The 14,849-nt window shown below is 36.5% G+C and overlaps 1 protein-coding gene across 1 annotated transcript; it reads right to left on the bottom strand.

Moving 5' to 3' along the window:
* Window positions 1-10,649: 10,649 nt before the first annotated feature.
* LOC116256906 (putative 12-oxophytodienoate reductase 11) lies at window positions 10,650-13,817 on the bottom strand. The gene is made up of 5 exons (XM_031633454.2): window positions 13,390-13,817; window positions 12,826-12,966; window positions 12,542-12,672; window positions 11,935-12,111; window positions 10,650-11,610 (listed from the first exon to the last, which is right to left on the bottom strand). The coding sequence occupies exons 1-5, from the start codon at window positions 13,455-13,457 to the stop codon at window positions 11,012-11,014; spliced, it is 1,116 nt and encodes a 371-aa protein (XP_031489314.1). The 5' UTR covers window positions 13,458-13,817; the 3' UTR covers window positions 10,650-11,011.
* Window positions 13,818-14,849: the final 1,032 nt, after the last annotated feature.

The following is a 14,849-nucleotide window of genomic DNA, read 5'->3' as shown; positions in this document are numbered from 1 at the left end:
TGGACCAACTTTTGCAAATCAACATTCTTTCAAGTTGGTCATATATATATTAAGCTTTATCCCTCTTTATGCAATGAATGGCTATTCTCTAGGGTCCCAGCTGCTGTCATTTTATTTGTCACTATCATGGTGAGACACCTCCCCCTCTGTCTCTCTCCATTTGTTTAGCTGCACTAGGAGAACTTTTTGCTAACTTCCTTTTCAAGATTCTAAACATGCAAAACATAATATCAAATCTTATATTGGCTTATTTGAGTGGTTGATTTTGTTTATTAGAACCAAAGATTCAATGATTTTAGAGTCTATAACAATTTATCTGCAATTCTGAACAAACAGATCCAAGAGTATGTGTCCAATTAATTGACATGACCAAATCACAGTTAGCCAAGTATTCAGAATATATAGCCACTTTTTGGGGAAGGAATGCATGTTTACTTTTTTAATTAGATTGTACATGCATGTCACTGCTCAATCATTATGCTTTATATATGCTTTGTGAGTATTATATTTAAGAATATATATCTTTCTTAGTGTGTTCTAGACATTGGGTTGAGTGTCCCTGATGTTAACATAAACTGCTGAACCAATAAGGGAAAAAAAGGAGCAGTTTCCAAGTGAAATGTCCATGAAAACCTGAACTATTGAATTCTGATTCGCCAAAAAAATGATGAATTAACTGCAGAAGAAAAAAAAAAAAAGTGTCAGTTGCTTGAGGACCACTGAAGCTCAAATTGGTGTGCTGATTATAGTTTCATTCAATAATGTAATTTGGCGCCATTTTAAAGTTAAGATCAAATGTTGAGCTAGACTCTCATGAGAGCTAATGAAGTGCAATGGACAATGAATGACATGAAAATCAAACATTGTAATACTATTAACAAACTTGAAGCTTTGACATTGTTCCGAGTAATTTTTACCAATTAAATTACATAAAAACTAATTTCGAAGTGTGAGTGGAGTATTTCACCCTACTGTTCAGAATGAGAACACCACCCCCGCCCACCCCCCCTTTCTGGGTTGTTTCCTTTTCCTTTGGCCTTAGGATCCGGGGCTGCGTTAATGTCTGGTGTGAATCCAATGTATGTCAGCTAATATAATATTCAAACCTCATTAACACAAAGACATTAATGCCCATAGGCATCAAACTAATAATAAGGATGTCTGACAAATTAGGGTCGAGCTCTATCTAGAATCTTTAATAATCATGATATGAGCTATCATGAAAATACATAACAAGAAAAATGCCTTCATTGCAACCAATGTTTTAAAACAAGGTGACTTGGGAATCGACTCGTTCATTCTTGACTCCTGACTCAGCAGGTCAACTCGATGACTTGGCCCAGGTTTTGTTAACTATTATTTTTGAAAGAAAAACACTACATAACTTGTCATTTAAATATAAAAAAAAAAGTTGTAAAATGACTTGACCACATGTATAATCCATACCATCAAGCAATAATTGAGTTGATAACAAGATCTATAATTGCATATTTCAAAAAAAAAAAAAAACTGTGTGGCAAGTACCAATATATCAACAGAAAACAAAGCCAATGAAAATGAAACACTAATATTAATATATTCAACATTTACAATTGTCTAATCATTAACAAATTCAACTTGTATGTTAATATGATATAAATCTAAAAATCCAAAAGTAAAGAGTCCACTTTCTATAACTTGAAATAAATACACTGCAGAAGATGACAAGAAGGTAAATCTAATTAGTTTTACCTTTTCAATTGTAGTATGTAAATTTAATAAATGAACAATAATTCTAAATTCTTATATTTCAATAAGTTGGAAGATGTATGTCAAAATTTGGGTAATTAAGTTATTAATAAACTGTATCTCATGGTTGGGTGAGCGGGATGTTATCCCACCACCCAAACAAGAGCCAAAGCTTTCCCTTTTCCCCTGCCCCTAGGGTCCAATACTGCATCAGTATTAGGTGGTGGGATAGCATGCTTCAAATTACATGTAAAACCGACTACCCTTTTTAGTATAAGAGCATAGCCCCTCGCAAGTCAAACTAAGCATGCGCAGCGCGCACCCTCAGCCTGCCCATTTGAACTATGTTCTTTAGCAGGCGCAGAGCCAGAAATTTTTCATGATATATATATATATATATATATATATATATATATATAAATTTGAGGTGGGGCCAAGGCCCAAGCAGGCCCTACCTTGGCTCCACCCATACCCCTTGGGGCACTTTGTCTCATGTTTGAAAACTCATTTGCACATGTATGAAGTGTCTCATACCTCAAAATGTATCCTTTTGTCTTCTTTCCCATCCCTCTAGTGCAAGCTTAAAGCACACATCGCATACTTGGATGCATGCACACCAATGTTATAAAAAAACAGGGTTTTTGAATAGAATGGGCTTTTGTGAATCCAAATAGATATTATTATATTTATTCTTAAAATTAAATTAAATGAAATTGAGAATAAAAATCCTTAAAACTTTGTAGATATAATAAAAATGAAGCATGGCACCTATAGATCAGCCACTGAATCGAATTGGTTTGCCACTGATTTGGTCGTAATCGCGGTTTTTATATCATTGATATGCATACGTGCATGTGTGCGCATGCATACTTTTGCACAAAGATAATAAAAATGTGCACAAGAACAGTATGGTGCTAACCAACAAACAAGAGTGTCCTATCCAAATGTCAGCAAAGCACAAGGCAAGGGAAAGATCAAAATTTTTTACTTATCCAATTCCCTGGTTGTTGGCAGGAGTGAAGCTTTGGAACTAAACATACATTTCTCCAAGGACATTTCATCTTTCTGTTGCTGTCCACCCATTTTGGCACCAAAAGCCCATGAGAGAGAGAGAGGGAGAGAGAGAGAGTATCATACTATAAATACTATGTGCACAAACAATGAAAACCAGTGGCAAAAAGCCCCTCCATAAAAATAAATCAGGAAACAGCAAAGAAAAAGAAAAAGGAAAAAAAAAAAGAAAACCTTTTCTGGCTCATGAATATGAGCTACCATCTTATGAGGGGATTGAATACAAGAACAGCAGGGGGCAAAGCCAATATATCCTATTTGAATCAGATATCTAACTGAATCGGTACCAAAAAATTAGGTATGACACAAAAAAATTAATATTTGATTAAGAAATCAGATTGGATTTAGATATGCATTTGGATCTGATTTATTTTTAGACAAATATCCTATATCTAATGCTGAAAACTGGAAAAATTTGGTTCAAAATTCAGATTCGGATTCAGATATAAATATAAAAATCAGATTCAGATGAATTCAAATTGTAAGTCAGATTTTGGATTCAGATTCAGATATGACTTTTCTATATTTGAATTTGAATATGTGAATATCCGAAAAAACAGATATGATTAAGAGTATATTTGATCAAATCCAATTCATTGACATCCCTAGTGCCATGGCTCCCCTCAGATTATAAAAATTTAGAATTTATGTGGTCAAATTTTTGAAATTTTTATTTCAGCCTAGGTACAAATTTTCAAAAAATATATTGTGGGGGCAGTAGGGGCCATGGCCTCCCTCAGATTTTGGAAATTTAGAATTTACATGCTTATTTTTTTGGATTTTTTATTTCGGCCCAGATGCAATTTTTTTCAAAAGAATATAGTGTCGGAGCCGAGGTGGGCCCACCTAGGGCAATGGCCCCTTTCAAATTTAGGAAATTTAGAATTTACATGCTAATTTTTTGGAATTTTTATTTTGGCCCAGGTACAAACTTAACTTTTGGAAAATATATTGGCCCCTCCAACAGTCAACTACTCTCATCCCCCTAGGAAAAAATTTGGGTTCCAACCCTTATGATAGTGTTTTATACTCTAAACACAACATAGATGATGGGGTTGAATGCATGAATTGTTTGTTTTAGGGATCCCAATGGATTCAATTCCCTATGGATGTACTTTTTACCATACTGGATTTATTGGATGTTCACATATTTGGATTCAAATACCAATAGAAAAAAATCTACACCATGTTTGTATTCAATTTTAAAATTCACAATCCGAATCCCAATTTTTATTTTCATGTTCAAATTTGAATATGACTTTTATGTATACAACCAAATCTGAACTTCATTATGATAAATTAGGAGCTGACTGTCAATATGTATGGAAATCAGTATACAATACTTAATTTGAAACTGAATTTGAAGTTAAACCAAATCCAAGTGGGCATATATTTTATTATTTAAAACCGAATCCAAACATGAATATGATAAGATGTCATGTCTTAAATTTGAATCTGGTTCAATTTCTCAATTGGATGTTAAATTATTTAACATATTTGATTTTTTGGTAGTAATTATCTTAAATATTCAATCCAAATTCGATGCATCGATATCCCTAAGACGCCGTTTAGGAATAGGAACATTATGTTACTGTTCCATGTATCTAACCCAAAAAATTAGTTAGATTCATTGGACTGTTTACATTCCCAAACAGCGTCTAAGCTTGTTCATCTCCAAACATGACATGAACATGACAAATAGAATATGCTCTTAGACATGTTGATGTGGACATGACAACTACTATCATTGCATTTTTACAACATTTCAATAAACGAGGGGACTTTTGCATTAAAATGCCACAAAAAATTGTGAAAGTAAAAAAAAAAATAAATGTCCTCATGCCAACTACTCAAAAATAAATGTTTTGGACATGCATTAGAAGCTGGCTAGCATCACCCATGGTCACATCTTTTTAATCACCATGACACATGAAACACTAAGATACGAGCTTTCCATCTTGAACTACTGGCCATCCAGGCAAGCAAGTGATGCACATCATGTCCCACTATGGAAAAGTTCCAAGTAGCATGCTTTTAGTTCTTTATTGTCATATTTCTTTTTTGATCTTGTTTCCTTATCAAATTTTGCAGTTGCTAGAAAGGAATAAATGTGCCAGCGGGTGTTGTAGCAATGTACAATGTGTAAGGCTGTTCAACGAGTCGAACTAACTCGACTTCGACTCAAACTCGTTCGATAAACTTGACTTGAACTCGACTCATTTATTAAACGAGTCGAGTTCAAGTTAAGAAATGAACTCGACAACCTAAACGAGTCGAGGTCGAGTTAAGTGGGCTCGGCTCGGTTAAACTGGTTTAAGCTCGAGAAAGAAAATATGTAAAATATGTCTCATAAAGTTATAAAAAAAAATAGATTGCTCAAATGGGTATGCATGTGACCTCTTCCTTTAAAACATAAATTTTTGAAATGCTTGGCTTGGCTCAAGCCAATGTTCGGCTCGAGCTTAATCAAGCCGAGTTCGAGTTTTAAGAACTCAAGCCGAGTCGAGCTCGAGCTAATGAAATTGAACTTGAGTCGAGCTTGGGCCGAGTTTGAGTTCCTTTCAAGACACACAAGCGAGTTCTAGCTGGCTCAACTCGCTCGAACTCGCTCATGAACAGCCCTAGTAGTGTGGGGGCTAGCAGGCGACCAGTCTCCGTTTCAAATTCCCAATATATCAAACACTTTATACTGTAAAAAAAAGGTTACCAATACACAAATTGAAGCATAGTAGGAGCAGTTCATCGAAACACCGAAAGCAGACCATATACCCTATGGAGACAAGGAGTTGGTTAGGCGCTCCAGCATTTAGCCGGGCAATAGAATGGAATAAATGACTTCCCTTCCCTCAATTCATAATGTTCTTTTCTATCATCTCAAGGGACCCTCTTGAAAAAAAAGATTCCTACTTTTTCTTAAGCCCGCTATGACTACAAGGCCTTAAAAAAAAAGATGTTCTATAGTGAAAAAGATCCCAATGTGGACAATCCACTCATTTGCATATTTTTTTTTGAGGGCTGAGCATCTAGCAGATATATAAAACACATTGTTTAGAATCTTTAGATACCCAAATTTGTACGCCCATGTAAAGTGGGAGCTAAGTGTTTGGTTGAAGCAATAGGAGAGCCCCACCTTTGCATTTGGCAGTCTTCTCATGGGAATTGAGCCCTTCCTAGATGAACATGTGGAAGCCATAGCCTTATTCTGTGTCCAAAGTGAAGGATTCTAGGGTTGTTAAAGAAAAAATAAAGGGAGGATATATGTCATCTTGGTGGAAGGCATTCAAAGGTGGAATAAAAGGATTCTTCATGCTCAATTAGAATAATTGAATAAATTAAGTTGAAACTTTGCGTTGGAGAAAAAAAAAAGGCTAGTAATTAGCACATATATGATGACAAAACAAAGGGGAGGAGCCACATGTAAACACTAGAAAATTTCCACTTTGGGCTATTTTTTCTGTATTTTGAAAAAAAAGACATGCATTTGTTATAAAAATTTCTATATATGGTCATCATAGAGTTAACTTATTGTGAGCTAAAACAATAAGAATGTAGTTTGGTAAGAGATAATGGGATTGGGAAAAAAAAATTGTAGCTACTTTTTCTGCTGCTCATATTAATGAAATTTTTTCTATAAAAAAAAAATTGTAGTTTGATGATTTTCATGAAAAGTATTGTTTTTATGCAAATGGTAGCTCTTTTTTAAATTCTACATAAAAAAAATAGGGCCAAAAGGTCACTTTCTTGAAATTTATCTTTGCACTATTGATTGCCCATGAAAAGGCAACCATTGAATCCGGTGAGTTCTTACACGAAGTTCTAAATCTCAAGTCCCCAGAAGCTCCTTTTCTCTCCACTAGCTCATGAGTTGATTTAAAAAATCATTTTTCTTAAAAAAATAAAAATAATGAAAAAATATTTTTAAAATATTTTAAAATATGACATGATCATGATATGAATAAGAATTCAGTTTCTCGAGTTTTCATGATCTGTAGATTCAATTGTAACGGGGGATCGAAGAGGGTTTCACCAACCAGAAGCCTAACAATGTATGTTGAATTTTTGTTGTTCTTTCTTTGTCTTCTCAAAAATAAATAAATAATCAATGCAAAGTTTGATGCCCGGGAGCACAGTTGAGGTTTGTGGGTCGGTTTAGAACATTCAAGCCAAAGGAATTGCAAAGGCTCATCACCCAAAATATATATTCTCTCTTTTCCATGAGCCAAAAGTTGCTTCCTTGTCATAAAATAAAATCAAAATAATAAATTTAGTTCATGTTTGACAGCTGCTGGGTAAGTGAAATCCACTGCTGAAACAAACAGTGGATTCCTTATCTTAGATGCTGGTGGGACTGTACAAGAATCAAGCCAGTTTGGGCTCAACTCCACCTCGCTCAAAAAAATTAGACTCGAGCTCGATTCATTATAAACCAGCCGAGCTCAAGTTTAAATTCATACTTGAAGTGTTAAATGAGTCAGTGTTAAATGAGTCGAATTCGAGTGATAAGAACTTGGGTAGACTCAACTACGTAAAACCGGTTCATCATAGTTGAATAATTAAGTTAAATGCATGGACGAGCTAAGCGAGTTAAAAGAAACAAGACATCTTAACAAAAAAGAGTTAAAGCGACTTAAGTAAGTTGAGCCCGAGCTCGAGTTTGTTTAGTCAAGCTGGTTCGACTCATGTACAGCCTTAAACACTGGTTAAGTGCAATCCACTGCTGAAGCGAACAGTGGATTCCACAATTGCATATTTGAAATCTGCATTACATCATAAAATCACACTTACATTGTTTTAGGACCCCTTGGATGCTTAGTAACGTAGATATCATATCCGAGGCTGTCAAACGTAGCTTTAACAATTGTCACATATATCGTGTATGGGTATTATAAGGCGAGAAATTTCTCGAGCATAATACAGTAAAGTTGTATATCTTGATAAAATCTCGATAATTTTTCAAAAAATTTAAAACATTTAATAAATACTAAAAATTAATAAGAAAAAAGAAAAAATATGTACAATATGCATTTTTTCATGTTTTTTATTTTCTAGAATTTTTTAAAAAAGTTGTGTCTAATTGTTGTTTTATATGGCTTACTTATTTCTCGAGTACTATACGTGTTTGTTTTTCGAACAATACGTACTTTTTTTTAAATAGTACGCGTTTTATGTGACAACGGGCCTTTAACATACGGTTCTTTTATAAGGACAATAAATCCACAAACCGTCTTACAAGGACAATACCATGGACACATGGGTTTGCACTCACTTTTGGGTCATTAGTTTAAACCCTAAACCCTAAGCGACTCATTTCTGTGGTAATAAAATTAATGTATGGTAGCATGAGTTTAACATGAAAAACAGTCCGGAGATCAACATATATCTAACATTTTTTTTAGTGTTTATTTAGGAGAAACCGTCTTTAGCATAGAACCCTCAAGGTCATAAATCTCGTATCAATAAGGTTTTGACTTGTTTTAGAACTTGGATGAACATCCGGGATATTCTTTTAACTTGGGTGTCATGTTTACCATTGATTGCAGTCCAAAAAAGTAACACAACCGGACTCGAATGTCGGGTGTATCGAATGTAAGCTGCTTTGTTGTGCAGTTATCTATATGCCCCCTTGCGGCACATCTACCTAACATTCATTTGGTTCAATTAAATAAGGAAACTACCCAATGAAATGTTAACGTGAGAAACCAAAACCAAAGCTCTCTCTTTCTCTCTCTCTCTCTCTTCAGAATTTTGTATTTTTGTATTTTCTTTTCTTCTTTTGTTTGCCACTTTCTTTGTAACTTTTGGAGACATTGTCGCCCCTTCTTTCGGCAATTATATTTTCATTTTGTCTGCTATGTCTCTCTTGAATGCACACGCCCGTGCAAGCAACGGTCATGCTTTGGTACACACACGTATGGATGTACCTATGCATGCAAGAGAAAAGAAAGGTACAGTAAATCCCTTCCTGCCTCAACCCCGTACGCTTGGGGAATTAGATTCCCACAAACTTTCAAGCAGAAAGGATGCTGCTTCTTTTCAACAGCTTTAGGACATTCGTTGCTGCCAATTTTGACTTGTTCTGCCACTACCAGCACTGTCAAATAGTGTTACAGACGAAAATGATGCTAATGCCCTGACGATTCCTAGCTTACGACATTTCTTTTTCTGTTCTCGTCTCTTTACATCCAATCACTTCTATCATTGAGACTTTGATCTTTACGTCTTAGTCCAAGCTTGAGAAGAACAGTTTTGGCTTTTCCAATCTGTGTGAAAATGATCTGTTTTGAGTTCCTAAAACTCTTATCCACTTTGGCAACTAGAAGTCTTATACATCCTGTAAAGTAAGGCAGAAAAGGTCGAGTAATGGAGGCAGCAGGCCTAGAAAGAATTCACACCGAGCCAGAGTTAAGTCGGCACAGTGAAGTTGGCATTTGGCCGTCGTTCAAATTGAGTTCAGGTCACCAAATGTGTGTGCGTTATCCTACAACTTAGACCACACATATGACTCTGTGAGGCTTGACAATGAACTGATAAGAGTATATTGACAACTAGATCAAACATCGTTGCTGTTGGGCAATTTAATAATAAGGTGAAAAAGAAGATACAGATAAAATGCCAATCTTTGTGTTTAAGTAATCAGTGTAACGGAGTTGGTAATTGGCTGTGTGTGATTCGGGCAATTGCGATTCACATCGAAAGGACATCACTCTTTGCAAATGTTATGCACAGCACAGTGTCAAAGGACGCACATGCAGTTGGTTCTACTGTTGCTCTTAAGAGGATTTAGTCTGGATTCGAACTTATGTTGAATGTGTGCAAGACAAGCCGGAAAAGTCCTAACTTGATTAAAGCCGCAGGCGGCACATGCTAATATAAGAGTTTGCCAATGGATAAAGCACAAACTGGACATAGATTAAGAAGAGTTTTACCACCAGACAGGAACTTTAAGAAGTAAATTGATTTGGGAAAATCATGAAGCACAGAAGATTGAGGCTTAAGTTCTGGTCTGGTCAAGATATTTCAAGATCCAACAAAGCTCGATATTAGCTAGCCAGGTGGGAAACCATATTCAGATGCAGCAAAGGAAGCAAACTGCAAAACTTGATTAATTATTTTCCTACCACATTTGCTTTTCTTTACCAAACCTGACCAATCAAACTATCAAAGTCGTGATATCTGCTGGTAGTCAGAAAAATCTGACCCATTGATCTCCCAAATTGGTTCCTTTTCAACCTGGAAGACTTGACCTTCACAAGGTTTTGAAGACTTGATCTTCAAATAGATTTTTGTAGATCTTTCGGCATCATAAAAAGCCAAACTTTCCCATGGTATTTCAAGAATTAGACATAATCACATGAAGAGAATGAAACCTCTAACTACTGAAACATTTAAACCAGCAAATAAATCTGGGTTCACATCTAAAATACACATGAACACATGAACACCAATCCAAGCTAGGTTCTTAGTGTTTAACTTGAAAGCATCAATCTTAAGGCATGTCCTTTGAGAAGGTATGCAATAAATACTTTTAATTTTAACACTGCCAAAGGTTTCTCCAATCAGACGAAACCACATAAACACTGCCAATAAATACTTTCCAAGTCAGGGAAAAGCTAATCAGGGTTGACAAGCATGAATCACTGTCTCACATGTTCAAATCTAATATAAACCCCATTGCACGTATGAAGCGATCAAAGACACAAGTTTTTTGGTACACTGACACGATGCTGTTCAAGTGTCAAAATGGTTTCTGGCTCAACTAGAAGAGAGATCAGAAAGCCTTCACAAGAAATGAGCCAAATAGAAGTGCTACAGCATGATCAATAATCAAAACTCACCAAGAAGAACAAAAATAAAAAATATGGAGCATATTAAATTTCCTTATTCTCACTGAAACAAAATTCCATAGTCTACTTAAACCTCTGAACTCATTAGATAAAACATCCCGCACCTCATGATTCCTAACTGCAATGCTTAGACTGCTATTCAGAACCTCAGATACAGCATCCTTGGGAGCCTAATAAAAGCCTATGTAGCAGGATCAACAACCGGGACACTTCAATTCTTGAACCCAAGATGCACGAGATCAATGTGGGGGCAAGATTTACACAAAAGTACATGTTATTAATCTTCATATGTCTAAACGAAGGTGAACGGATTTGATCTCAGCAGCCTCACCTCCCCTGCAACTTTATTTGATGAACATGTATAGACTCTATTCAGTCGATGCCTGTTCAAGGAACGGATAATCAGTATACCCAATGACAGGATCTGATATGTAGAAGGTAGACCTGTTATACTTATTAAGAGGAGCATCAAGCTTGAATCTCCTTGGCAAGTCTGGATTAGCCAAGAAAAATCTACCAAATGCAACTAGATCTGCATAACCATCAGCAATTGCTTTGTTTCCATCTTCCTTATTATAACCTCCAACAGCAATCAAAGTCCCCTTGAAGGCTTTCCTAAATGGAAGCAGACTATGTGAAGTTTCTGTTCTCTCTCCAACAGTGATCATCCTGGGTTCCACTACATGTGCATAGAGAAGCCCATATTTGTTCAGTGCTTCCATCATGTAAAGCCCAAGAGCTAGTGGATCTGAGTCTCCTGACTCTGCATAATCTGCAAAAGGTGAAAGCCTTATGCCAACTTTATCTGATCCAATTTCTTGACAAATTGCTTCAACTACTTCTAGCACAAAGCGGCATCGATTCTCTAGACTGCCTCCATACTGATCTGTCCTGTCATTCACATTGTCCTTCATGAATTGTTCCAACAGATATCCATGGGCTCCGTGGATCTCGACTCCATCAAAGCCTGCAGTTTGGTAATTTGATCAATGATCAGTATATTTTTCTAAAGGTGCAAACCTTCATAATTATTTATGTATAAGCTCATTTAGTATGGTGCATTTTACTGATTACGTGGCCTACTAATATGAAAATGATCCATTTATGTGACTCAAGTAAGCTCAAATATGAATTACACAAAATTGCTGTTAATAGATTTAGTTCCAATGTACTTGATTAATTTGGTGATCATCAACCAGCGCTAGATACCCACTCTTTGCCCTTGTACTTTCAGAATGGAAAGGAAAGAATAAAAGGTAAAAACACAGAGAGGATGTTATATTAGGCTCACCAGCTTCAATAGCATTCCTGGCAGCAAGTCTGAAGTGATTGACAATTTCAGGGATTTCTTCTGTCTTTAGCCGACGAGGTGGAGAGAACTCTGCTACGTCCACTTGGTTACTCCTTAGCTTGGGTTTCAATGGCTTGTCCGTAGATGAAATTGGAGACTGTCCATTAGGCTGAAAACCTAGGACAAATAAGCATATTCCAGTAAGCATGAATGTTGGAAAGGACAATGTTCAACACTAAAACAGATGTCATGATGCATTGATAACACTAACAGTTCATTTTGGATAGGTTCAAGGCCAGCACGAGAGGGCACATGGCCAACGTGGTAATAATGGCACTGCACAAAAATGCCATGTGCATGCACATTCAATCACCAGATACTAGGACCAACACACACATCTTCAGGGTTTCATAACAGTAAACAGGCCACGCTTAGTCCCTGTTTTATATGGACCCTTAAATGACATGTTGTGAGATGTGAACTACCAGCCAAACCATGAATGTTCAACAGCCTAGTATCTGTTTTACATGGTCGGATTATGTAAAAGAGTGTAGCTATTGTGGGTAAAGTACCAGACTACACGGACGGGGGAAAAAGTTTTGAGTACCAGTATTAGAGACTCTTCCAACATGCCACAACTGGCAAAAGAATATACCACCCTTCTCATGAACATCATTAACAATTGGCTTCCATGCCTCTACTTGCTCCTTTGTCCAAATTCCAGGTGTATCAGGATAGCTTCAGTGACCGCCAGATTTTGAAGATCAATAAGAATCAAATCAGTGAGGAATTATCATAAAATGATTCAGTACCAGAAAACTGGAGAGACCCATGACAAAACTAAAGCAAAAGCCAAAGAAGAACGTGCACCAAAAAAACATAGAACTCTACCCTTGGGCAGTGTCTGAAACACCTGTGGCTTCACTGATTAGAAGGCCACCCTTTGTAGTTCTTTGGGAATAATACAGGATTGCGTGAGGCTGAGGCACATTCCCATAGGATCTTTGTCTTGTCAATGGCGCTAACACCACCCTGAAATTCATCAAAGAAGTACATGTCATCTCCTTGCAGATGCAGTCATTGAGAGAAAGAGAGAGATTTTATGAATGCCACCAACTGTAGCAGTGTTAACTGTAAGCAGCCCTTGTTTTCAAGCTTTTCCAACCCCTCCTCCCTTTCCAACACAACAAATTCCCAACCACAAGATGAGTATAGGATCATAAATGGCTAAAACAGCCAATCATTAGGCTATCAGCTATCTAGAGTTTGTTGCTGCTTGTCTCGTTCAGGTACCCAAATAGACATGAAAAATGTACAGTTCGGATTCAAACACAACCTAGTTACATAAAAAAATCAGGTCTGAGGGAATCTGGTATGGCTTCCCCCGTCATTCTCTTTTAAAATACAGCAATATATTGAAGATAGGAATAAATACGAGAAAACTAGGAAACTGACCTATGAGAAAGTGAGAACTTTCCCATCTGGTATGGAGTCAAGAGTGGTTGCTCTGTTGGTGCAGCCATGGCTACCTCTCTCTTCCTCCCTCCCGTTTCTCTCACTACTTTCTCACTACAAATTGCCAGAGACGCGGATGGCAGCGGAGAAGCAATGCAGTCCTTTTATAGCAAACCGTGAGAAAGTTGGGACATTTAATGACCGGAGATTGCCGCCGGTCCCTCCAGGAAAATTATGCGCCAGTCGGCCGCCGGCGTGCTCCACGTTAACACCACTTTTCCATTTTTGCCGCGAAGAGGCAGAGGACGAAGAAATTCAGCAGACGGAGGATGGTGTTTCAGGTAATCCCATAAGCTTCAGGCTATTTTCTGCGGTTTTGAGTCAAAGCACGGCGTGAGCTCATACTTTTCCAGCACTCGTTGAGGATGACGGATGGAAAAGTTTTCCTTGGCTGGTGTCATGGGTGACATCACGTCGGTTCATCACAAGCCAACACCAACTTCGACTCAGATTTGATCCATAAAATATTGTAAGAGTAGGCTTCAATCTGTTCATTCGATCACCAGATTGCTCAACTCATCTGCATAGAAAATTAATATTTCTTGTAACTGTGTCACGAGCCATGTTTGGTTTCGGTATTTTTTTTATTAAAGGGCGGTCAACTAAAACTAGTTTCGACTCTTGGCTTAGGGTCGGCCCCACATCCGAAACAGTTTGGATCTCAACTTACTTAAAATCCAACCTCAGTCCGGTTTAATTAAATTAAAAAATATATATTTTAAACATAAAATAATATATAAATATAATTAATCATAATAAAATATTATATTTATATATAAAAAACAATAAAATATATATTAAAAAAATCTTATCCAACTGAACCGAACTTAATCGGACTTACTTGGGCTGACCCGAAACTCTGTTTTTTTTTTAGTTTGAGCTTGGGCTCGAGTCCAACCACCTATCAGGTACCAACATTAGTCACCCCAAAGCATCACACAAAAACAAAAGCAAAGCAGGTACAGACTCTAAAAATCTTTATATTGATATTTATAAAAGGTAGGTGTGAGTTATATATGGGCAACGGCCCATACAGACTATAAAAATCTTTTCATTTTTCATATTGATATTTATGAACATTTTTTTTCATTTACATATTGGTGCTCCTTAAAATTTTATATTTTTAAGTTTGTGAAAAACTTGGGTATAACACAAGGACATTCTGCCTCCCTCTCAACCCACACTTAATTTTCATAAAAAAAAAACATTGTTTTCATAAAATTCAAATTGAATTGGTTGGAAAATTTATTTAATTCTATGGCTCATTCAAGGGCACACCTTGTCACATTCCAACCTATTTTTAGGTCTATTTCTTAAACTTTTTGTTATTTATATGTCATTTTTTATTTATTTAAAAAATTAACTTTTTTTTTGTCAAGGTTCACTACTGGTTCACCCGG

The sequence above is a fragment of the Nymphaea colorata genome, chromosome 1 (genome assembly GCF_008831285.2).
Source record: "Nymphaea colorata isolate Beijing-Zhang1983 chromosome 1, ASM883128v2, whole genome shotgun sequence".
NCBI classification, from domain to species: Eukaryota; Viridiplantae; Streptophyta; class Magnoliopsida; order Nymphaeales; family Nymphaeaceae; genus Nymphaea; species Nymphaea colorata.
This window is presented reverse-complemented; position numbering and strand designations above follow the sequence as displayed.

Excerpts from the sequence above, each read along its gene's own strand:
- LOC116256906 (XM_031633454.2), bottom strand. The coding sequence starts at position 13,457 with ATGGCTGCACCAACAGAGCAACCACTCTTGACTCCATACCAGATGGGA. Across the intron at positions 12,967-13,389 it reads AAGTTCTCACTTTCTCATAG|GGTGGTGTTAGCGCCATTGA; the intron begins GTCAGTTTCCTA and ends GATGAATTTCAG. Across the intron at positions 12,673-12,825 it reads GTTTCAGACACTGCCCAAGG|CTATCCTGATACACCTGGAA; the intron begins GTAGAGTTCTAT and ends CGGTCACTGAAG.